At 45.4% G+C, this 25,499-nt stretch overlaps 1 protein-coding gene across 2 annotated transcripts in view; it reads right to left on the bottom strand.

Annotated features, from left to right (window-relative positions):
* LOC126094429 (protein slit-like) overlaps nucleotides 1-14,907 on the bottom strand; it is a 141,617-nt gene extending 126,710 nt beyond the window's left edge. For both annotated transcript variants that reach the window (XM_049908797.1, XM_049908798.1), the window contains exon 1: nucleotides 14,839-14,907. In XM_049908797.1, the coding sequence (XP_049764754.1) occupies nucleotides 14,839-14,861 (23 nt within the window). In that variant the 5' untranslated portion in view covers nucleotides 14,862-14,907. The remainder of the gene's footprint in view (nucleotides 1-14,838) is intronic.
* Nucleotides 14,908-25,499: the final 10,592 nt, after the last annotated feature.

The raw sequence follows: 25,499 nt of genomic DNA, 5'->3' as shown, positions 1-25,499 counted from the left end.
CTGCAGATTCCTCAACACCTTCACATATTATGCGTGAATGGGATCGAATCCTGGCGCGGCACTAAAGATTTAATTATGTATTATCAAGCTCTAGCATGAGAACACCTATCTGCTGGTGGATAATAATTTTGATTTTTAATGTATTTTCATTCGCTGTCAACACTAACGATATCTGACGTTTTTAACTCCCAGTGAGACACAGAACTATTTGCGAGATGACTGTAAGTTCAAGATGCTATTCTGAGCAGCTGGTGGAGAAAAATTCGGTAGCTGACGTCTCTTTGTGTGTAGTCAACAACGATATGTGTGGGGCTCTATTCCCAGTGAGCGCTGAACTCTTCGTCATATTATTTCAGTTCAAACATGCTCACATGTCACTGCTGGTGCAACAAACCCATATTTAACGTTAGTTTTCTCTAGAATATAACAGCGATAGGTGCCGGGTTGGAGTCCTGGGAAGGAAAAAATTAATGTTTCGTCTCGTCATTTCAGTTAAAACATCTAGTTACTGCCGCGAAATTCCGATATGTCACATTTGACTGTGCTTCGATAGCAATCCGATTAGGTTCCGGGTTCGAATCCGTGTCCAACACACAGCTTTACCTCACGGCATTTCAAGTAAGTTACTTGTGAAGAAGCAATATTTAACATCTCTCGTAGTTCGTTAACAGGGACAATAGATGCTGGGTAGGAATTCGCGTCTGTTAAAAATGTTTGCGTTATGCAATTTAAAGTTGATATTTGCTAACTGATACTGTCTAAAATCGAGGTATATCACTCTCTGTATGCCTAATCAGGAATGACTGTTAGTTTCCATCAGACACGAAATCCTTGCTTAGTCTGCATGAGCTGGGTTTGAATCCATATGCAGAACAAGACGGTTCGTCGTGTCATTTAATGTTCATACATATTCTCAACTAGCTGCTCGTGAATAACTTAAATTTTTAATGTCATTTTGTGTTAAATAGTTCAAATGGCTCTGAGCACTATGGGACTTAACTTCTAAGGTCATCAGTCCCCTAGAACTTAGAACTACTTAAACCTAACTAACCTAAGGACATCACACACATCCATGCCCGAGGCAGGATTCGAACCTGCGACCGTAGCGGTCACGCGGTTCCAGACTGAAGCGCCTAGAACCGCATGGCCACATCGGCCGGCCCCCACCATCTGGTATCAATGCATTACCTTATAATCCATTATATATAATCATGTTCATAGTACACTTGATATTATAGATGGGTAGGACACAAGACAGGACATAGATAATGTCCATTTGACGTCAACAGTGTGTAACATTTTACTTTTTTTGAATAGGACAATGTTCCTCTCCAATAATTTTTAGATTAGTTACAATAAGCTTACGCTGCAAGAGAATTCGCTTGTATTTTTCAATATGTGGTCTGTTGTCGGTCTGAAGGCCTTCCATAACATCGGCAACGTAGTGCAACTCCACCGAGAGCTGTCTGGAGTAGGGTGGAGATAGCAATGTGAAAGTTGCGAGCTGTCGAAGACGATCTTCATATTCCTAATGCGATTAGGACATCGTATACTCTTGACGACGTTTAGCACCTGTGCGGTCAGTCACCCAATTTCAGAATTCATTTTGAGTAATCCTGCTAAATTCCCAAAATATTGTCTTTTTATATTGATGAGTGATATGGATAGTCGTCACGTTCATGTGCCGTCTACAACGCAAATTTAATGTTACTATTCTAGGGACTAACCTGCAATACGTTTTGTATTTCATAATCGGAACCATCTGCATTAACCGTCATCAGAGCAATGTTAGGGAACAGAATGCAGCAGTGCCTACTTGAGGACCTGCTTGAGTCGTGTTCTAAGGAAAGGGTAGTTGCTGGTTCACATTATTTTACACTAGCGAGAAGTGCCGACTTTTCCTTTTCTCTGCAAACATCCAGAACAAAATTCAGTAACTAAATGCTAAGAATATATTTGCATTGTGCCAACTCAAAGATCAATAGATATGGATACAGATATAGATTTTTATATTTAAAGTCATTCTCGTTCTGCGTTGGAATAAATTTCATTATTTGCTTGTTCTTGTTACGATTGTTATTGTCATTATCTCACTCACAAGAGTCTTATGCTGATGCAGTATGAATAAATTATGCCATTGGATACAAAGCGGTTTAGTTTTGAGACCTAACCCACGAAGGGGGAAGGCACAGTGGTCTGCTTCAGGAATTCCAAGCAATAAAACAAAAAACAACCCAGGAAGGGTTCGAACAGCTACTTTCACGCAGAGACATGCATTTGGAATGTGTTCATCGTTACGGGGTCAAACAAGAGGGTAACATTACTGAAACAATGATCGGGCTACTTAGTATATAATAGAGCATACAGATTTCAAGGAGGAAACGTATGAAGACGCAGACTTCCTCGTTATCAATATGTGCGGCATATCTTTCGTGTTAACGAAAGTAAATTCCCGCTTTACCTCTTCTTACGCGTCAAATGAAATGAATGCCATGAGGAATAGAATATTTGTTGACTGCGTCTCTTCTTGCTTCCATCCTTACCAATATATTTCTTCATTCTCGTGGTAATCATGACATTCTATGTGCATGCTGCAAACGATTGCAAGTGGACAAATTCGACATCGAGGTGCAAAGCGTTTGGTATCTTACATTATATTCAATTCGAATAAGCTTCCGGTGTATTTTTACTTCGTTTGTATTTTTAGATGATTATAAACGTTACGGAAATTTATCTCACATGCTTTATGTTGAATGAGAAACATTGAAAGATCCGTTTTGCTTTCCCTACGTTGAAACGATATAATGTCGGCGTCAACAGCCTTCTTCCACGCCGGAAGCTGAAACTTGTATCAATCTAGATTAATGATAATTGAATGTCTCATATGTATACATAGCCCACAAGGCGACGTCAGAAACCATCAGGGGAGAACGCCGCATAGAAACCAAACGTGCGCGCGCGTCTCCACTCTGAAGAACCGTATCGGAGAATCACGGCAAGCATTTCGCTGAAGAGCTGCCTCGTCAGAGAGCCGAGAAATGGCAGAGTCGTAGCAAGTATTTGTCAACACTCTGATAGTGCATTTACTTCCGGGTGTAGGTCGGCGTTACTTCGCTAAATTCACTTGACATTCGTTTTCCACATCGAAGACTCGTACGATATAATCCACTGCAAGATGACACAATTAGAAAGTATATTTAATTTCTGGACTCCAAGAACGGCGTTCTTCACATAAGTAACACCTGTTTGTGTGTGCATTCGGGAGGACGACGGTGCAATCCCGCGCCCGGCCATCCTGATTTAGGTTTTCAATGATTTCCCTAAATCGCTTCAGGCAAATGCCGGGATGGTTCCTTAGGAAGGGCACGGCCGATTTCCTTCCCCATCCTTCCCTAATCCGAGTTTGTGCTCCGTCTCTAATGACATCGTTGTCGACGGGACGTTAAAACAGTAATCTCCACCTCCTCTGTTTGTGTGTTTAAGGTTGCGTTTTGAGGCTCAAGCAACATCGCAGTGACTATAGTCCGCCTCTGGCCGCCAGTGTGTCGTTAGCTCAGAGGTTCCCTTGTGCGTTGCAGTGCTTGTACTATAAGTTCGAATCACGGTAGAAGCCGCTGACTACAACCTTTTATTTTCCATTTTAATTAATGGAGTTGCAAACTGCTAGTAAAAATTTCTTATGCGAAATCTGAAGAACGCCTTTAAACATCAATCTTCGTCCGATTTCGACTTAGTAAATTAAGTTAATATCATGGATTTCTGCTTTGCAAATTCCAAGGTGCTTCACTGTAAAATAGGTCCTGAAAAGATTCAAACCGACTGTCAACGATATAAATTTGAGCTTTGTTCGTCATATAGGTCTAACATGTCAGAAGGTTGTTTATGAAGTGCACATGTTCATTAATATAGTTCCCATCTTCTAAATTTTTGCAATAGCATTTAACTGTAGACGTTTTCCAACACCGGCGTTAGCAATTCCTTTCCGTTCTCTGAAACCTTCAAAACGACAAATCTTTCTGGTTTAAATCTGATGACCTTAAGTATCACTTCCGATCAACAATAAATACTTCATGAACCCATACATGGAACTCCAAATGTGCAGTGTGCCTGCACTGCTACAGAGCATGCTTTGCAAGGTATTCACACAGTTTATCGCATAGACTTACCATAAGGAATGAAACAAGAACTGTAATACACTTTACACCACAGACGCTCACTCTGGCTTGACGAAAACATCCAAACATTGACCAAAAGTTGCACAAATAATTAAGTTTGAAAGGAAAAGAAACGAGGTATGAAGCATTTATAAATTCATCGAATGTAGTGAGGTGGTTTAATTGCGTCCCAGTCTATAAAATTAATTTCGGGCCATACTCAGCTCTTGCCGATTACCCGCCTACTAATCAGGGCGTCTGTCTCCGTTGCTTTTGAGCGTGAATGGAAATTGTAGAAATTTTCTGTGGAGCAACATTTAATAATAAAGCGTTTTAAATCATCAAAAGCGATGAGCGGTAGCAGGCGCTTTCGATAAAGAACGGGGGAGTGCAGCGCCGCTGCTGTCGCCACGGCCGCTGCCAGTAGCCAGCAAATGGATCCCGGAGCTTTGCCGCATACGGCGTCCAGAGGAGGACAGTCTGCAGGAAATCTGCCGCAAAATCGTTACTAGATAAAATTTTGATATCGGTGTGTCACAAAGCGAAATAGATTGAATCTGCGCTACCATTACATTCACGTCTTCAGCATTCAGACAGAAGAGGCTATAAAAATATTTTATGCCAGCTGCTCTCGATCCACTGACATTATGAACAGAAACAACGCACGCTACCGCTTTTTTTTTTCGCTTTTTTTTTTTTAAAGAAACCACAAATCAATATTTTGGACCACTTTTTTCCCTTAAAAAGCCCCTTAGGAAAATGGAACTAAAAAATGAAATAAAGAAAAAAAAACTAAGTGCCACCGCCATCCTATAACAAAAAAAATCTGATCCACTTCAGGCGTTGGCTCCTGAGTAAACCCACCCCAGAGAGCTGCCTATAGACCAGGGGAAGTACGGGAAATCAAGGTTAGGGCTATCCGTTGCCACTTTTTGTTTTTATACGATTACATTTAGGGAGCGTGTACAAATGAGAATTCTAGTAACTAAGTGTTACAAGTAAGTGTTACAACAACAAAGGTGGCATAAAAGAGTAATCAAAAAATAAAAATATAAACCACTGATCTAATTCTAACTAAAAGGTTCTTCAATAATGCAACTGGTTCCACTTGGAGCCTCGCCATCGCTATCTGAAATCTCCAATAGCGCCTTTGAAGGGCATCTGCAACGGAGGCATTCTGCTTCGCTAGTGCCTCAAGGAAAACAGTTTCCTTGCAGCAGCTTGTCTCTTCCTTTGGTCATGGCTGACAAGGCAGAACGTTGAGCCGTTAGTGTGATGCGGCACAGCACATTAACCACAGCCTGGCACTCCCCAGCTGAGTGGGGGGTTAACGAAAACGCTGCGTAAATAATTTGCGAAGAGCGTACGGTAGTTCGGTGTGCGTTCGAGGGCATTGTGAGCATTTTGTAGGAACCACCAGTAATCAAGCTGCTCTTTCTCTCCGTCGCTAAAGATGTAGGCGACGGTAAGTCCTTTGAACCATGTAAGCGCATGATATTTTGCAGCCGGAAAGTAAGTTTCATCGGGACAGAGTAGGGTCTGCGGGTCAATCATATCAGGCGTGACCCGGAGGTAACAAGCCAATATCTTCTGTGTTAGTCGCCAAACTCCGGACGATGATGCGCAAGTAAAACGATGTTCATCGGTATCCAAATGATGACAATCTGGGCAATAAGGGGAGTCTGCCAGTCCAATAGTGTGAAGTCGCTGGCGTGTGGCATATTTTTTGTTGGCGATCTGATACCACTTGGAACGCACCGTGGATGACAGAAAGTGGTGGTGTATCGTTTTCCACACTCTTGGCCAGTGAACCGTAGGATACTTGTTTTCCACCACGTTATGGTGAACAGCCCGCAGAAGGTTGGTATAAAAATCTTTCGCCTTTGGTGGACGTGTGGCGGAGAGGTTCGAGCTGACATAGCTGTAATCAAGAATGAAGGTCGACACATGGGAGAGCTGTGGTGCGACGTGCGCAACCGACACCGGCGGGACGTTAGAGGCTGGCATCAGAACCTGTAGTAAACGACCCGTGAGAGAGGTATATTGACTTTTCCATCGTTTCCTCATGTTGCTCATGTAAAGGGCAGCTGCTCTCGCCCTGACGTTGACCAATCCCAGCCCTCCTTTGTGCACTGGGAGGGTAAGAGTGTCGTATCGTACTTTAAAGATATGACCTGCGGAAACGTAGTAACTGAAGGCCGCCTGAAGCCGGCGACCTATCTGCAGCGGTAGTGGGAGGACCTGTGCCACGTGGTTGAGTTTTGATGCTACGTAGAGGTTCAGGTATTCAACACGTTGTAGCTGATTCAAGTCCCGGAGCAGGTTCTGTCGCACCATTGCGCGTATGATCTGTAATAACCGTCGGTAGTTTGCTGCAGCTGTTTTACGTACATCTTTCTTGAACGTGATTCCCAAATATCGCAGATCAGAAACTGGTGGGAGGGGAGCGAGGGCTTCCGGTCCGAGACCACGCCCAATGTCCAACGCCGCCGACTTGTTGATGTTCAGAAGACTGCCTGCGGCCTGTCCGTATCGCTCAATCCAGGTTAGTACGCTTTGAACTTCGTCATTGGAACGAACCAGCAGTAGCAGGTCGTCAGCGCATGTCCTATAGCGGAAGGTGACGTCCCGCAGCGTGATGCCAGATAGGCGGTGGTTAAGGCCCCCTAGGAGTGGCTCGAGTGCGATTGCATAAAGGTAGGTAGAAAGGGGACAACCCTGTCGTAGAGACCTCTTAATGGGTACTGGTCCTACCGTCCTTCCATTGACCTGGACGTGTGAGCTGGCTGCGGTCCAAAGACGCTGTAGGGTGTCGATGAGGCCAGGTGGGAATCCCATACAGTCCATCACTCGTAGGAGGAAGTTGTGGTGCACTCTATCAAAGGCGCGGTTGAAATCGACGGAGACGATCGCCGCTCTCAGACGGCACGCAGAAGCAATCGCTATTAAGTCCCTGCAGTCACCGGTGGCCATGTGTATGTTGGCTTCTCCCCCCTGCGACGTCTGTTCTGGAGCGAGGATCATCGGCAAAGTCGTCTTAATACGGCTCGCCATAATCCTGGTGAAAATCTTGTAATCGGCGTTCAGCATTGTAAGCGGCCGATAGTCGTTAATCGATAGCCCTCCTCCTGGCTTGTGTACTGGTATGAGGAGACCTTCTACAAACGCTGGCGGCACAACACAGTCTGGAGACATAAGTTCGCGGAACATTATAACCCAGCGAGGCATCATGATGTCACGGAAAGTCCGGTAGAATTCGATGGGCAATCCATCAGGTCCAGGAGATTTATTGGCCGCACCTTTGTCCACGGCGTCTTCGACTTCTTCGAGTGAGATTTCCTCTGTTAGTACATTCACGGTAGCCTCGTCGATAGTACGTGTTACCTGCTGTAACACTTCAGTAGTGGCCTCGTCATTGACGGTTCTTTCATTGTAAAGATGACGAAAATGATCCTCCACCGCCTTTACTATGGTTGCTTGGGTCGTACACAAGCGACCGTCGTGTGTCCTGAGTTGTGTGATTAAATGTTGGCGTTGTCGGCGCTTATCCGCCACAACGTGGTGCATAGTGGGTTCCTCTGCAACCGTTCGGTCGTGCCGTCGAGAGCGGACTACTGCACCTTCTAGTTGACGCTTCGTCAATGATAGTATGTGAGCCTTGATTCTGCTTTGGTCATGTTGTCTCTCCGGGGAGGGGGGTAAGGCGTCGAGGTCCCTGAGTGCCGCGTAGTAAAAATCGAGGGTCTGTCGATGCCACGCAGTCACGTCCTTGCCATATCGCATAAGTGTCCTACGGATTGCTGGTTTGGCACAGAGAAGCCACCACTCCAGGGTCGAGGTGTATCGTGGGTGGCGGCGTTCACAGTCAGTCCACGTTGCTGCAACTTGCCGGCGGCAATCCAGGTCCTGGAGATGAGTTATGTTGAGCTTCCAAAAGCCATTGCTGCGCCAGACTTGTTGGGGGCGTAGATGTATAGTGCAGATATAGGCACTGTGATCGGAATAGGCTTGAGGCCATAATTCGGCGTCCACCACACCTTGTGTGAGATCTTGTGACACATATATGCGGTCAAGTCGGCTGGCCGAATGACTGGTAAGATGAGTGTGGCCAGAGCGGTTACCGTGGACTTTTTCCCACGTGTCGCACAAGTGAAGTTCTTGGATCATCGCACCCAGTTCCGGACAAGGCATGTAACGTGGGATTTGGTCCTTGGGGTGAAGTAAGCAATTAAAATCGCCGGCGAAGACGCTGTGGTCGTATCGTCCAAGGAAAAGGGGAGCGACATCTGTGGAGTAGAACCTGGCGCGGTCGTGACGTCTTGTGGTTCCCGACGGCGCGTAAACATTAATGAATGGGGTGTTGAGTGCCGTAAATGCTATTCCTCGCGCGGAGGGAAGAAACGTGACGTCGGTAACTTCAATACCTTCACGCACTAATATTGCCACTCCGGTTTCTGCAGGGCTACCGGGCGTCACATGTGTGGCGTAACCGTAAAAGTGCGGGAGTGCAGTCGTTTTCACTTCTTGTAGGAAAGCAAAGTCAACTCCCATGGCTCGTATGGTTTCTTTCAAAAGTTGGATCTTGACAGGAGAACTGATCATGTTGATATTCATTGTCGCCAGGCGGTAAGCCTGGCAACGCGTTGTTTGGGCGAGGTTATCCATGTTGAAGTTGGAGGGAAGCGAACATCGGAAGTGATGTCAACCCCCGCCAAACGCGGTCCTCCTTGTGCTGCTTATGCTGCATGATCCGGCGGCGCCTCGGCTGGCCGCGGTTCGGGATCTTGTGTCTCGACGTCCTCGGCCCACGAAGCGGGCGCGGATGTCTGTTCATGTTCCATAGCCTCGGAATGTTTGGTAGTAAGGGACCGGGCGACTTCGCTGCCTGCACTGGTACCTTCCCGCTGCTCACTGTTTCTGTCAATGGGCTGATGTTCGAAAGCTGCATGGTTTTCTGTCTGTTCTGCAAGGTTGGAGTCAGTGGAAACAGCCTTAGCTTCGTGGCTGGCTTCTTGAGTGGTCAGTTGTTCTTCCCCGGCCGAATGCGAACCGCTGTGTTCCGACACGGTCCGACGACGGCGCTTTCGGCGTTTCGGTGATCGCTGTTTCCGTACATGACCTTCATTGTCAGAAGACGGCATTGACTCACGCTCCGCCGGAACAAACGCTTCGGTCGGTACAATAAGGGAATCAATTGCCATCTTGCCGGCGTCAATGTCTGTCGCGTTCGGTAGCTCCAGAGTCGTAGTACTATTTTCCACCACTGGCCAGGTCGGCGGATCATCCAGGTTTTTGTCCGTGGAAAGTGATTCTTGTACCGCTGAAGCGGTCGGCCGTGTCTGTTGCGTGGAGAACGTCGTGAGCGCCGCCGCGTAAGTCACGGGTAGAATAGTCTTCGCCGCTGGTGGTGCAACGTCCTTCGGTGGGAGTTGTGTGATCCGACGCTGGAGGCACTCGGAACGAAGGTGTCCTTCTTTGCCGCATCCGGAACACGTCTTCGGCTGGCCGTCATAAATAACTATGGCCCGGCATCCTCCTATCTGTAGATAGGATGGCACGTGCCGTTGGAGATCTATGCGCACTTGGCGTACTCCATTGAGTACTGGATACGTCTTAAACTGGGTCCATTTTTCAGCCACGTGTTCGTGTACCGTGCCGTAGGGGCGGAGCGCCGCTACAACTTCTGCCGCCGGGAGTTCAAATGGAAGTTCGAATATGCGGATAGTCCGCAGTCCCATTGCGGCATGGCCGACCTCGACGTTGCCAACATTGCCATCTGCGTGGCAGAAGCGGAGTTCTTGTTTCATCTCACGAAGCACCTTGTCGCATGTAGTTTCGTTTATGAGCTTTACATAGACCGTGCTACTGACGATCGAAAAGTGAATGCCGACAATGTCGGCAGCCGGGATCTTGGCTTCCTCCTTGAAAAAGCGTTCGACTTCGAGCGCCTTTGGTCGTTCCGAAATGTGAATTTCAAGGTTGATCTTCTGTATTGGTTTGCCATGGTCTTGTAGCGCTACGGCGTCACGTTAGTGTCGGCCGAAGAAAGTAAACAAGGCGCGCGGGCTCTCTCTGACAGCGGAGAGCACGCACCGCACGTCTGCTTCGCTCGGCTGCGAGAGCCGCACTTCCACCGCTAGACCACAGGCGTAATCAGCCTAGAGTCTCTCTATCTTGGGACAAGTTTTCCTCCAGGAAGTGCCGCAGTCTACATTGTTGCCAGATTGTGCAGATAACCGGACTTAGAGAATTAGCGAGTTGGCCAGTTTTTTTGTCCTATGTCGCGATCGGCGCGGACTTAGCCTCTGAAGCGGCCGGCCGCCGGTCGAGTTTTATGTCAAAGAGTGTACATGTTTCGAAGGAAATTTCAGTAGTGTTTAGAATAGCTATTGCGCACATGTTTTAAGCAATATGTCTTAGAATCAGCTGAATAGTGACCGAGATAGAGATTTAGTGTTCCATAAGCATCAAAGTTCTTACGTGGTTTTGAAACTGTCTATAACGATGGGTTTCCTCCCAATATTATTAGTTTTCCTTCGTGGCGATTCCAGTAAACCATGCGGCCTATTTTTCAATTCCGTACTCACGCGTCCTATTAGGTGGGGCTGACGTTTGCATAAATTGCAGCCCTTTGATTGGGACTGGTAATATTAGCCAAAAGTTCTTTTTGGGTCGCTTCTTTAATACACGCTGTAATAAAATTAGAGACGATCGAAAGCTCGTTACTCCCCAAATACCTCCACTTCTTCGTATTCTGCACATTTTCTTGCAATGCTACACGATTATCCATCACTCCCGGATATCGAAGTACATCAGTAAGTATACAAAGTTAACTCACTGACAGTGGCAACTAAGATCCCAGGAACAGGAACGACGTATATCGCTGCACGCCGATCTACACCGCTAGACAGGTAACGGGCAACAGATTTTGGGTGCCCCTGTAGGCCGGTGGCAGCTTTCTTACGGGAAAGGCCACTTCCCCCACCTTGAGTTTACGGACATACTATAGCCGTTCGCGAGTAAGGCGTGAGACGTGTGATAACAAATGTGCTGCGACCAGGAAGGAACCTTACGGTCACGGCTTTCTCTGGGTGACCTCGTCATTCTGGAAGGCACACTGAATCAACACCAGCGTGCATCTACCCTTGGGGACCACGGCCACCCATAAATGCAGTTGGTTTTTCCTCGGCACGATGGCGTCTACCAACAGGACGTTGCAATGTGTCACAGAGCTCGCAGATTACGTGCGGGATTTGATGAGTACCACAATGAGTTTGCCGTACTCCGCTGGCTATCAAACACCCCGGATGTAACGCAATCGAGGATTGGTGTGGCCACTTCCATCTGGCTCTTCGCGCTGTGGATCCACAACCGAGAAATGTAGCGCGGCTGGGCACGGCAGTGGGGTCGGCATCTCGTTGACCCTGTTCTTGCACGTCTCGCGGTGGTCCGTGGCGCAAACGTGGTCATTCGGGCTTTTGACAGATGATCACATTAATGTGACTGAACAGTGTGATAAAATTAACGATATTTACAGACTGGGGTTCCACATTAGGTCTATAAAATAAGAGAAATCAGGGCTCGCACAGAAAAATTTAAGTGCACGTTTTTCCCGCGTGCCGTTCGACAGTGGAACGGTAGAGACACAGCATGAAGGTGGTTCATTGAACCCTCTGCCAGCCACTTTATTGTGAATAGCAGAGTAATCACGTAGACGTAGATGCAGATGTATTTACTTTTTTGTTCAAATTACGAACCTTCCTTTTCAACGTGTGTGGTGGAGAAGCAAGATCGCTGGGAATTGTTGCTTGTAACACGCTACATTTTCATTTTCATTATCTTGAGTAGTTACTGCATGTGTTTATGCTCTCGTGTGCATATAACCTCGAAATTTTCGTTTAGGAGCTGGCCGGAGTGGCCGTGCAGTTCTAGGCGCTACAGTCTGGAGCCGAGCGACCGCTACGGTCGCAGGTTCGAATCTTGCCTCGTGCATGGATGTGTGTGATGTCCTTAGGGTAGTTAGGTTTAATTAGTTCTAAGTTCTAGGCGACTGATGACATCGGAAGTTAAGTCGCATAGTGCTCAGAGCAATTTGAACCTTTCTTTTTTCGTTTAGGAAACTTTCTTAGACCGCGGCATTATGAAGCATTAAACATATCCTCACGGAAAACAAAGGCCAGAGCAGGATTTGAAATAAACACATTTCTGTTTACAAGCTGAAAAGAAAACACAGACACTGTATTGAAACGAGCGAACACCGTGTTGCGTAAAAGAGGGTAGCAAAAAAATTGGCGGCTCTAAGAGACATGAGCGACATCTGGTCAACTTACTACAAAAACATCTTGTGGCTAGTTTACGGCAGCTTGTTTTAAACAGTAGTTTTACTGACAACATGACTCGTGCATCTGATGTGATTTATATGTATTTGACGATGCTGGTGCTGATTCCGCATTTAACATTTGACAATGCCACTATGGCTGCAGTGCATTAGGACTTTGTTTTTATGAGGCAGGTATGCCTCTTCATATTTAAAGCGCACAAATGTAAATTTTGTCAATACTACTTTTCAATATGCTCTATCTATTGTTCTTAAGCTGTATACAGTTTGCGAGTGTATTCATATTTTTCCCATTTTGCTGCAGATCTGATGATGGTAATTAAGGACCGAAACCGGTAATATGTTAAACAGAAAAGATTGTGACCATAGACGTAAATTAAAGGAAACTTATTGAGAATTATTTGACGTTGAAATCTCAAAACGCCATTTTTCAACATCTATCCTATCCGGTTCCGTAAATGCGATCGGGTTTCTTCTCCAGAGATAGCTTGTTCGAATGCCGAACATGTAAGAAGTTTTCAAGTCTAGGACTTGGGCAGCAAGGAGCAGAGAGCTTGTGGCCTGCATTTTCAGTACAGCTGCTTAAATTCTGCATTCCCCTGAGAGCCTCAGGAACAGCGAATATAGGAGCTCATGTTTCAGTTAAGATCGTAAGGAATAGTGGTTCGCTGCAACCTTGCTTATTCAAATAGTGTACGTGACATTGTCACAATTTACATTCTGATTTCTTCCTATTCCGTCTTGAATAATGCGTGCATAATATAATATTCTATACAAGCTTATTAGAACCGCCCATTCTGAACAGCTACAATTGAGATGCATCAGTCATACACTGTGAATGATTAAGTACTAAAAGACAAATCGGTAGTTATCCCTACGATTGAACGGAATAAGACAAACTACTTGACAAGTAAGAGTCCGGTTCAACTGCAAATTGTTGTACATTTTTATTCTCAGAAATTGATAGCATGAAATGAGCTCACTGCTAAGTGCAACGTCTTACTGTTAGAATTATTAGTTTTTTGATGATCAGAAGAAAAAAAAGAAAACTTGTCGACTGAAAAAACGAATGGTTACTCTTCTATCACATTAAACTAAGACGACCATGTGCAACGTATGAAATAAACAGTAAGACATGGTGGCTAATAGCATCTGATTTCTCTCCAGAGTGGAGAGGTTGTCAAGTACGAAAGATTGGTATTAACACACAAATAGTACAGCAGTGCCGAAAGACAGACAGTACTCTACATCGTTGCAACCCTGCAACCCGAATAGACGTTTATATCTTGTCTTGTCAGTAGCAGTCAACATTACGCTAAAAACGATTTAATCACTCCGAAATACGCCTGACTGAAACTGTATGACTGAAACAGGAAACAATTTACTTTGTTTCTTTTAAACAGGTTAATCCCACATCATACCTTTCCCTATCTTCCATTCGCCATTAAGAGGTTACGAACGACAGACCCAAAGTATACTCTCGTTAAGTTGGGTGATTTTAAATGAGCGATGCAACTTATGAGAAAAGTCTGTAATGATTACTAGAGAACATTACAAAGTGAAACGTCACCATATCCCCTAGCAACAGCAGAGATATGGCTAATGAGGGTCATGGTAAAATAATGAAAAACAGAATAGAAGATGTCAAAGTAAGCAGCAAATAAATAATTACAGCTGTAAGTTCAGTTTCTAATCTAATAGTAGCTCCGCCGTAAATTAATTTGGGACGGTCATAACAAAGTTTAATTGCAGTAACACCGTTTATGTTCCACTCTTTCCGATTCTTCCCCTGACGTAAACACAAGAACGCTGCTACTGCAAGCGGAACGTGAGCTGCCTTACCCAGAATTGTAATAAATAGGTTTCGGCAACTGAACAAACCATAGGAGTTTCAGCTACCGACGACTGTTCTACGACGTGCGCAGTGAGTGCGAGATGGGAGTGGAAGGGTGTGTGTGTGTGTGTGTGTGTGTGTGTGTGTGTGTGTGGTTCAAATGGTTCAAATGGCTCTGAGCACTATGGGACTTAACATCTATGGTCATCAGTCCCCTAGAACTTAGAACTACTTAAACCTAACTAACCTAAGGACAGCACACAACACCCAGCCATCACGAGGCAGAGAAAATCCCTGACACCGCCGGGAATCGAACCCGGGAACCCGGGCGTGGGTAGCGAGAACGCTACCGCACGACCACGAGATGCGGGTGTGTGTGTGTGTGTTGGTGGGTGGGAGGGTGGGTGGATAGTGAGATTTAGGAGATAAGGTTGAGGAGTTGGAGGAAATGGGTGAGATCATAAACAGCAAAGGTCATGCAGATAAGTCGCATGTTACAACAGCTTACATACCTTTCGTTCCCACAAGACAGCATGTTGCTCGCGCTATGGACTGAGGTAGTAATATTCCTCTCAGCCCGGTGTATGACACGTGCCAGTAAGTCTTAAAAACGTCCGAACTTCATCGCTTCGGAATATTTTATTGGTTCATTTTATCGGTAGATTGTGTTAATCTTTTCCTCGTAGAAGCGATAAGATTGGAGTTGACTTTACTGGCAATCGCAACGTTGTGCACCAGTAGAACAAAGAGTGGGCTCCAGTAGTATGCACTGGGTCCCCCAACCCGTATTGCAGTCACGTTCTTTCATAGCCTCTTTCTTGAAACTTAGGAACAGAACACTGGCGAACAGTAAAAGCAGAACTAGTGACACTTCGAGGACTATCGAATGTAAGCACTGTTAACAAAACGTGAAAAATCTTTTCACTTCCACGTGATGTCTGACTTACGAGAACCATGTAATTCATTTTCTGAATATGTAAGTAATTACATCCCTTTGATAAGAATTTTTCCGTAGTTGTACCATGTCAATATAAAGGGCAAAGAAAATTTCGCGCACTCGGACTTGGCAGCGTGATCCTTCACGTACTCACAATACGCAAATGCCTTTCACAAAACATCATCCTGTGCATATTTCCGATAGTAAATGGACGTCAAAGGTTGGCAACTTGGCAACATTTTAATCACACTTATGGTAACAACCTTTGTCAGTACATCGCAGCACTGCTCTGCAGTTGACGCAGTGGACAACGCTTAGGGTTAGCATGCGGGAGGTCGAGCGTTCGATTCTGGGTCGCGGAGTATTTGTTTTTATTTCCTGGCTGTAGTCTGAGTGGTACGGTGTCTGTCGTCTTAATAGTCATACAACACTTACTGGGGGTCTTCTACAAAACATTTGCGCCTACGTACTACGAACACAGAAATGGAAGTACAATCGCTTTCATTGGTCATCTTTTAACGGGCTCCGGAAAGGCTCAAAATCATGAAAAGTTCAATTTTTACTTTTTTGCGTTTTCTGAATCTGCAGACTATTACCTTTTAATAGGTATATAATTTATTCAATTCCGAAGACTACAACTATTTTTAAATTTTTTTTGAAATGTGTTCTACATGGGCGTGACCCACTGTGGCGCTGTTAAACTGCTGTCAAATGGTGTTATTATTAACGTCCGTGTTCATCAGGTACATTTTAGTGATGAGAGATGAAGTATGTGTTGTGGCTAACCTGTGATGGTTCAATATATATCGCTGGTGTGATTGTCGATTCTTTCATGTTTATTTACTCTGTCGTTATCTCGAAAATATTCGTAATTAATGCTGTTTCTTGAGTCTCTGTTTTGTTGAAGTATAATAATGAGGAAAAGTAAAGTTATTAGAAATCCTCTGAAGGCTTTTAAGGAAAGGAGAAATGTTGGAAAGCCAAAGGTATGTGTTATTACTGTAAATAATAACATTCTAACATGGTACGAGCGATGCTTGCTTTAGACAAGGAACGCCTTCGGGCTGCAGACAGGGCTGTAAAGAGTCTAGAAATACAAGCAAGAGTAAACAGGAGGAGGAACAAGAGGAAGCTGGAGGAGGAGTTTGCAGAGGATGAAGATAATCCATCCTACGGACCTGGAATGCACTAAAAAGTTAATCCAAACTTTGTCGCTCGATTCCCAAAACTTATTTTCTCATACTAATTACATGTTTTCTAAGGATCTTCCAAACATATTTGTTTCAAACTTTCAGTAAATGTTGCGCAGTACCTTCTGCATAATTTAACACAGTCTTTTTCCAAAAAACTGTATATTTTTGAATATATAAATAAAAAATTGCAAAAAAAATGTTGTGAATTTTCATTACAATTGAAAAAAATCATCTTTAATAACTGAACTAAAATTTTGTAAAATCCCTGTGTTAAGTTGTAGCCCATATTCCAATAAATAATCTGTAAAAAGTTCAACTTCCTACCTCAAATACTTTGTGAGGAAAGATGTAATTTATAAGCGTTATTTTAACATTGCAAGTATAGGGCGTTCCGGAGCCCCTTAAAGAAGCTTTTTGCACGGTGTGGAAGCGAATTATTTCGCACCACTGCATCTGCTAGTTTCCAAACCTGTTTTCTGTGTACCCTCACCTAACGGTCCCATCCATTAATACTAACTATTGATCTTGCCACGTTCGGGTTCATTATGTTTCGTTTGAGTCTTACGTCACCAGCAGGGTGCAAATAATTTCCAAACTCGGTTACCGTTTGTATGTATTGTCACCATGGAACCACTAATCATGTTTTTCAGAGTCTGACAAGCGCAAGCCGCTTAGTAAGTATCTCCATGCGTTACTATTATTATTGTTATCGATGAAAATGTGGGAACATTACGTCCAGTACCGTTAGCGAAACAGTGTAATTCGAAAACGAACATTTTACAATTGGCGATATCGGATGAAGCATGCAGAACAGAAGGTGTAAGAGAGGTGATGCGAGTTGTGTGCAACAGGCCGTTCCGACTAACGACGTATTTATACTGTATGCTATGTTCACCAAACGGGGACTAGTTGCTATCGGACTAACGCGCACGTGACAGATTCCATGTACGAGGGTTTCCCATAAAGTAATGCGCCGCATTATTTTTCTCAGCCGAAAACAGGGCTACGAATGCGAAACGTTACGTATATATTATCTGAAGTGAACGCACCAAGTTTCCGTCACTACCGACAGATAGCGTAGGTGCAGGACAGTTACAAAATGCCGTCTGTAGGTGACGTACGTCTCAAGCAAGGTGCCGTCATTGAATTTCTCACTACAGAGAAAGAAACTGTTGGGAATATTCACAAACGCTTGTGCAAAGTCTATGGAGCACCTGCTGTTGACAGAAATACACTTAGTCGCCGGGCACGGAGGGTGAGATCGTCAAAACGCGGTTCGGCGGAGCTCCACGATTTGCAGCAGTCGGGGAGACACTTCACGACTGTCACACGTGACATGTTGCAGCGAGCTAATGTTGTTTGGGCCATTAAAGGATACCATTCGAGGAAGATATTTTGAGGTCGATGAGGAGGTGATTCACACAGTGAAGCAATGGCTCCACCACCAGGACAAGGATTGATATAGACAGGGCATACGTGCCCTTGTTTCGCACTGGAGGAAGAACATAGAACGGGGTGGAGATTACGTGGAAAAATAGGGTGTGTAGACGAAACATCATTCCTTCGTGTGTGTAATTCTCATTATGTTCAATAAAGAACTGTTGAAGAAAAAAAATGGGATGCATTACTTTCTGGGCAACCCTCGTATACTCGTACATGCATCATAGTTTCTTCTTGTATTATTCTAAAACAGTGGCACACACAAACGGTGAACATGTGGATATGTTTCTGGTCATTGGTGCAACTGGGAACCAGTCTGGTGTTGCAACTCGTAAATACGCCGCTAGATGTCCTGGTCGACGTCATCCAGATAGATATGTATTTCGTCCTCTGGTGCTTTGCCTTCGGGACACAAATTCTCTCCTTCCACCATAGCGTGACACAGGTCTTCCACGGACTCGCCATACTCTAGCTACTGAGGAATCTCTGCAGATGCAATTCTGTGAAAGGTCCAACAAAAACAAGAGGCCAACAACGACTTCCTATACACTGTAACACGATCGAATGAAGCAGCGTTCATGCATGAGGATGTCTTCCATATGCACAATGTGGTGTCACCGCCAGACACCACACTTGCTAGGTGGTAGCTTTAAATCGGCCGCGGTCCATTAGTACATGTCGTACCCGCGTGTCGCCACTGTCAGTGATCGCAGACCGAGCGCCACCACACGGCAGGTCTTGAGAGACTCGCCCCAGTTGTACGGACGACTTTGCTAGCGACTACACTGACGAAGCCTTTCTCTCATTTGCCGAGAGATAGTTAGAATAGCCTTCAGCTAAGTCCATGGCTACGACCTAGCAAGGCGCCATTAACCATTTCTAGAGAGAGTCTCACTTGTATCATCAAGAACGCTGTATACAAATGATGGATTAAAGTTAAGTATTCCAGCAGCTACGTACTTTTCTTTATAGCATTCATTACGTATATTGTTTCAGACCTAACGCCAGCCTGCGTGAGTTGACGCGTGCATTTCGGCCTCCTCTCTCAATTAGTGTGCGTTGTGTTGGCTAATCTGCCGACACAAAACACAATACTCGTCATTGCTGCGACGTTAAGCCGTCTGACACCTGCGACCGTGGACATCAGGTTCTTGCCTGACTGGTTGACTGCACGAAGGTATTGTGCATTCCCCTCAAACTATTTGCCTAGCGCACAGGTAGATGTTCCACTTCATGTTGGACAGAGGATGACATGATGGTGCACCTCCATACTTTGGAATTAATGTGCGATGTTATTTAGACAGAACATCTGCAGGGAAGTTTCTTGGACGGGGTGTTGTATGGCCTCCGCTTCCACCTGACCCAAATCCCCTGGATATCTTCCTCTGGGAACACTTGACGGAGCTCGTGTATTCTACTCCACCGATAAATGTGGAAGAACTGATAGACCGCGTTCCCCCTGCTCTCTTGCCACTAACATGCTTTGCATACGACTAGAATCTCTGGATTTTCTGCCAAGTTTCGAGACAAAGTTTGTGGAAACTATTGTACGTATCTCGCACAGAATTCCGCGCAAATTTCGAGTTTCTGTAAAAGATAGCCAATCTTAGAGGTTCTGCGTTCGTTTAAATTTGGCATGTCTTATTCGTTGTTTGTGCAACAGTCTTCTGATCAGTTTTGTGTACCAAGGGAATCAGCTCCGTCGTTTGTTAATTTATTTGGTATAAGTCTCTCAATTGCTCTCGATACTATTTCTTTGAATCTAAGCCACATTTGGCCTACAATTACTTTGTCAGTTTGGAAGGAGTGGAGATTTTCTCTCATTATAGCGTCAAGTGAATTTTTATCTGCTCTTTCGAATAGGTATATTTTTCGTTAAATTTTGGATGATTTGGGCGTTACAATATTTAATCTCGCTACGACAGCCGTGTGTTCAGTAATCCCTGCATCCGTTTTGATGCTCGCTATTCACGCAGCAGTATTTGTTTGTGTGTTTTCACAACTGTTTACTATTCGCGGGGGCTTATGAACTAACTGCTCGCAATAATTTTCAGAGAATGCGTTTAGTACAATTTCGGATCATGTTTTATGTGTACCTCCGGATTTAAACATCTATTTTTGCCAACATATTGAGGGTATAAAGTAAAGTCACCACCAGCTACAGTTGTATGAGTCGGGTACGCGTTCGAAATTAAACTCAAGTTTTCTTTGAACCTTTCAGCAATTCTGTCATCTTACTTGGGAGGTCGGTAAAAGGATCCAATTATTATTTTATTCCAGTTGCCAAGAATGATCTCTACCCATAGTAACTCGCAGGAACTATCGACTTCAATTTCGCTATAAGATAGAATACTTCTAACAGCAACAAGCACGCCATCACCAACTGTGTTTAATCTATTCTAACACCGTTAGACCCTTCGCAAAAATTTCAGTTGAACGTATCTCCGGCTTTACCCATCTTCTGTGCCTATAACGATTAGAGAATCAGTGCTTTCTATTAGCGCTGGGAGCTCTGGTGCTTTCCCAACACAGCTACGACAATTTACAACTGTTATACTGTTGGTTCCTGGACCTACGTTCATCCTGTGTCCTAGATGCACCCTACAAGATTGAAGGCCTTTTTGTGATTCCCCGAGACAATCTAACGTAAAGAAAACCGCTCAGCCCCGTGTAGCCGCCTGCTTCGTGTAGTGGACTCCTGACCTTTTCAGCGGGACCCGATACCCAACCACCCTATGGCGCAAATCGAGGAATTTGCAGCCTACACGGTCGCAGAACCGTCTGAGCCTCTTATTCCGACCCTCCACTCGGCTCTGTACCAGAGGTCCGCAATCGGTCCTGTCGACTATGCTGCAAAAGGTGAGCTCTGCTTTCATCTCGCAAGCAGGACTGGCATCCTTTACCACTTCTGTTAGCCGCTCGAAACCAGAGACAATGTCTTCCAATCCAAACCGGCACACATCATTGGTACCGGCGTGAACCACTGCCTGTACTTGGGTGCACCCTGTCCTCTTTATGGCACCCGAAAGGACCCGTTTCATGTCTGGAATGACTTCACACAGTATGCTCACGGAGGGCACATTGGCTTTCTTCCCCTCCTTGGCAGCCATGTCCCTAAGCAGATACAGACAAGGTCACTCGTTTTCAGAGATCAATGGTTCTTTTCTACTTCACCTTAGTTATGTCGTAGTTTGAATGTATTCAGTGATGGTTAACTGAGCACATAAACTGCAGTTCCTGTGCCTGTCGTTTGTTTTTCACCCTTTAATGGCTTACATGTACTTGGGACAAGTGTTTCTTAAGGTCTTGGTGCAAATAAAATGGTTCAAATGGCTCTGAGCACTATGGGACTCAACTGTGGTCATAAGTCCCCTAGAACGTAGAACTACTTAAACCTAACTAACCTAAGGACATCACACACATGCATGCCCGAGGCAGGATTCGAACCTGCGACCGTAGTGGTCGTGCGGTTCCAGACTGTAGCGCATTTAACCGCTCGGCCACTCTGACCGGCTTGGTGCAAATAAAATCCTGTAATCCTACTGGTAGTTGGATATGCTAAAAAATAACTGCTTTGGAATTAAATTGCCCCTATTCAATAGTCATAGTTAGGGGGCTAAATGTCTCAGAGTGTGCGTAATATGTCATGTTCACTGTATTGTGTCGTAATCGGGAGGACGCCAAGCGTTTGGGTTTCCATCAGTCTCGTTTTTTGAAACAAGGCGGGTGACGCTCAGAGTGACGAGCGTAGTGTAGCGGACACGTCATTGCCTGCGTCTCCGAATTGACGTACTGGTCTCGTAACGCAGGGCGCCGACAGAACATTACATGCAGCTGCGAGAAAGGACCTGCTCCGGAGCGGTTATTATAGTTTTTGTCATTCTTAGTATGGTAGTTTGTCACAAGAGTGAACAGTTGAAGCTGATTGTGTTTGACTGGTAGAAGACCTGAAATAGTTGTCTCTGCAGCTGTGCTCCTAGTTGTGTAGTTCTGTGGCGACAGATTACTACAGTGCATTTCATTAAAGTAAGTATTTTCATTGGATACTAGACTATGATAAACATCACAAGGCTCGGCTATCTGAGCTGCATGGACTGCATCATTCCTAAACTGTCTCTTAAGTGCGTTTAATTCTTTTTCTGTGTTACCTATCTGATCATTAAGAGGATTCTGGATATTTTCTTGCCATTTACGCAAATCGTGGGTCAAAGCTTTTTTTATAAGTGCTATTTCACATTTAACCGCCTGTACAGAAGTGCTCTGTTCGAAATACACTCCTGGAAATTGAAATAAGAACACCGTGAATTCATTGTCCCAGGAAGGAGAAACTTTATTGACACATTCCTGGGGTCAGATACATCACATGATCACACTGACAGAACCACAGGCACATAGACACAGGCAACAGAGCATGCACAATGTCGGCACTAGTACAGTGTATATCCACCTTTCGCAGCAATGCAGGCTGCTATTCTCCCATGGAGACGATCGTAGAGATGCTGGATGTAGTCCTGTGGAACGGCTTGCCATGCCATTTCCACCTGGCGCCTCAGTTGGACCAGCGTTCGTGCTGGACGTGCAGACCGCGTGAGACGACGCTTCATCCAGTCCCAAACATGCTCAATGGGGGACAGATCCGGAGATCTTGCTGGCCAGGGTAGTTGACTTACACCTTCTAGAGCACGTTGGGTGGCACGGGATACATGCGGACGTGCATTGTCCTGTTGGAACAGCAAGTTCCCTTGCCGGTCTAGGAATGGTAGAAGGCAGAAGCGACTCTCATCGCTCTCCATTCGTCCCTCCATTCACGCCTGTCGCGACACCACTGGAGGCGGGCTGCACGATGTTGGGGCGTGAGCGGAAGACGGCCTAACGGTTTGCGGGACCGTAGCCCAGCTCCATGGAGACGGTTGCGAATGGTCCTCGCCGATACCCCAGGAGCAACAGTGTCCCTAATTTGCTGGGAAGTGGCGGTGCGGTCCCCTACGGCACTGCGTAGGATCCTACGGTCTTGGCGTGCATCCGTGCGTCGCTGCGGTCCGGTCCCAGGTCGACGGGCACGTGCACCTTCCGCCGACCACTGGCGACAACATCGATGTACTGTGGAGACCTCACGCCCCACGTGTTGAGCAATTCAGCGGTACGTCCACCCGGCCTCCCGCATGCCCATTGTACGCCCTCGCTCAAAGTCCGTCAACTGCACATACGGTTCACTTCCACGCTGTCGCGGCATGCTACCAGTGTTAAAGACTGCGATGGAGCTCCGTATGCCACGGCAAACTGGCTGACACTGACGGCGGCGGTGCACAAATGCTGCGCAGCTAGCGCCATTCGACGGCCAACACCGCGGTTCCTGGTGTGTCCGCTGTGCCGTGCGTGTGATCATTGCTTGTACAGCCCTCTCGCTGTCTCCGGAGCAAGTTTGGTGGGTCTGACACACCGGTGTCAATGTGTTTTTTTTTTCCATTTCCAGGAGTGTAGTTTGCTGCACTGCTTTCTTTAATTCGCTCCCAAGTCTTTCTGTAATTTGATCGTCCTTTTACTTGAAATAGCCATCCACTCTCTTTTCATGATCAGTGGATAGATAGTCTACTTTGGTTACTATCTGCTGAAGGGTGGATTTCAAAGTTTTTCAAGGTCCTTGTTCTAGTTGCAAAGTATTAATGTTTTCAGTCAGTTTCTCCACAGATTCAGGAATACTTCCAATGGTGGTTTTTAAGTCTTTGATCTCGCTAGTTACGTTTTCTAGATCGGTTCGCATCACTTCGGTCGCGATACTAGCAATCTCGGTTTTTAATTTCTCAGTGTGTTTTTTTACCTTCTGTTGTTGCTTCATAATGGTAAAATCGTCGGCCATACAGGCTTGCCTTTGATTCATAGCAGTAATTTCATTTTTCAATTCGAGGAGTAGTTCCATAATAGGATCTGTTGCTACACTAATAGGTTCAGCAATATTCTCGTCTGAAGCCGGCGACGTAATTTCATTTGTTGCAGCTATCATGGTATTTAAATTCTCAGTGGTGAATTCACCTTCTGTTATATGATTAGGCTTGGTTTCTGTACGAGAAGAAGCCATCATTGTAAATTGCTGAAGGGTTATCATTATACTACCGTAGAATACAGTTTCACGAGCTTATTACTTATCGTCAAGCAGCTAAATTGTTAACAATTCACGTATAGTATTTGCGTGCAGTTCAGTACGATGAAGTACTTAGTAGTTTTGTGTGAAACAAATGCTAACCGCTAGTGCAAGCAGCACGCACGTAACTACTAAAATTCTCCAACTTTTGGCCTTATTTTACAAAGTAGACTGTGTAACTACTAAGTAGACGGTGTAACAGCTAGTTTTAATACTGACTAAATTTTTTAAACTAAGCTGCATGAGCGGGTATTGTCTTACATTACAGCGTAGCCGTCAACAGCGTGGTCTTGAAGAAAATTTATCAGTTATAAAGGTTTCATGGCATTTCCTTATTTTGGACGTTTCCATTAATTGGTTGCTAATTTCCAGTAAACGTCGTTCCCTTTTTAATTTTTATGGTCTTTCTGTGGTGTCACCGGCAGACACCACACTTGCTAGGTGGTAGCCTTTAAATCGGCCGCGGTCCGCTAGTATACGTCGGAACCGCGTGTCGCCACTATCAGTGATTGCAGACCGAGCGCCGCCACACGGCAGGTCTAAAGAGACGTCCTAGCACTCGCCCCAGTTGTACAGCCGACTTTTGCTAGCGATGCTACACTGACAAATACGCTCTCATTTGCCGAGACGATAGTTAGCATAGCCTTCAGCTACGTCATTTGCTACGACCTAGCAAGGCGCCATTACCAGTTTATATTGAGATTATAAATCATGTATCAACAAGAGCGATGTACACCAATATTGGATTAAAGTTAAGTATTCGAGCAACTACGTTCTTTTCTTACTAGACTCAACTACTTTACATTGTTCCAGACCTCACGCCAGTCTGCGTGAGTTTAAACGCGTGCATTTCGGCTTCCTCCAAACTCCGTGAATTGGCTCCTGCCAATTCACAACACTTTCAATATTGATGTATTCCTTCAACCGCAAGATGGCGGCCGAGTAGGTTGCAGTGTGATGTGGCTCCGCATTCAGATGCAAATTTTCTCGGTACATTATCGTGTACCGGGAGTGTTATCTTACACAGTCCGTTCTCGTACACTCTTTAAATGCTGTAAATAAAACAGAGAGAGTGCTTAAAGTGCTTCTAGTGCGTTCGTCGTGTGCAACGCGTCGACGGAGAGGCCGTCGCCCTGCCGCTGGCCAAGCGCGTGTCGGTTTCGCCAGTCAGCCGCGTCGGTTCTCGCGTGTCAGCAGTCCACTCCGCGTGCTGCGACTCCTCGCCTCGCCAGCCGCAGCGGAATGCGACGCGTCGGCAGCGGCCACCGGCTGCCCCGCGCCCCGCCGTCGACGTCAGCAGTAGCAGCCGCCGGCTGTGCTCCCTGCTGTCGGCAAACAACCGCCTGCCTACTAGAGATGGGCAAAGCTGTTCTTTTCAGAGATCGGATCAGAACTGTTCACTCCCTGAAATGAATTAGCTCTTTTTCATGACTCACCACTCATTTACAATAGAAAATAAATGGA

The sequence above is a fragment of the Schistocerca cancellata genome, chromosome 8 (genome assembly GCF_023864275.1).
Source record: "Schistocerca cancellata isolate TAMUIC-IGC-003103 chromosome 8, iqSchCanc2.1, whole genome shotgun sequence".
Taxonomy (NCBI): domain Eukaryota; kingdom Metazoa; phylum Arthropoda; class Insecta; order Orthoptera; family Acrididae; genus Schistocerca; species Schistocerca cancellata.
Note: the sequence above shows the minus strand (reverse complement) of the source record. Positions and strands in the feature narration are given on the sequence as shown.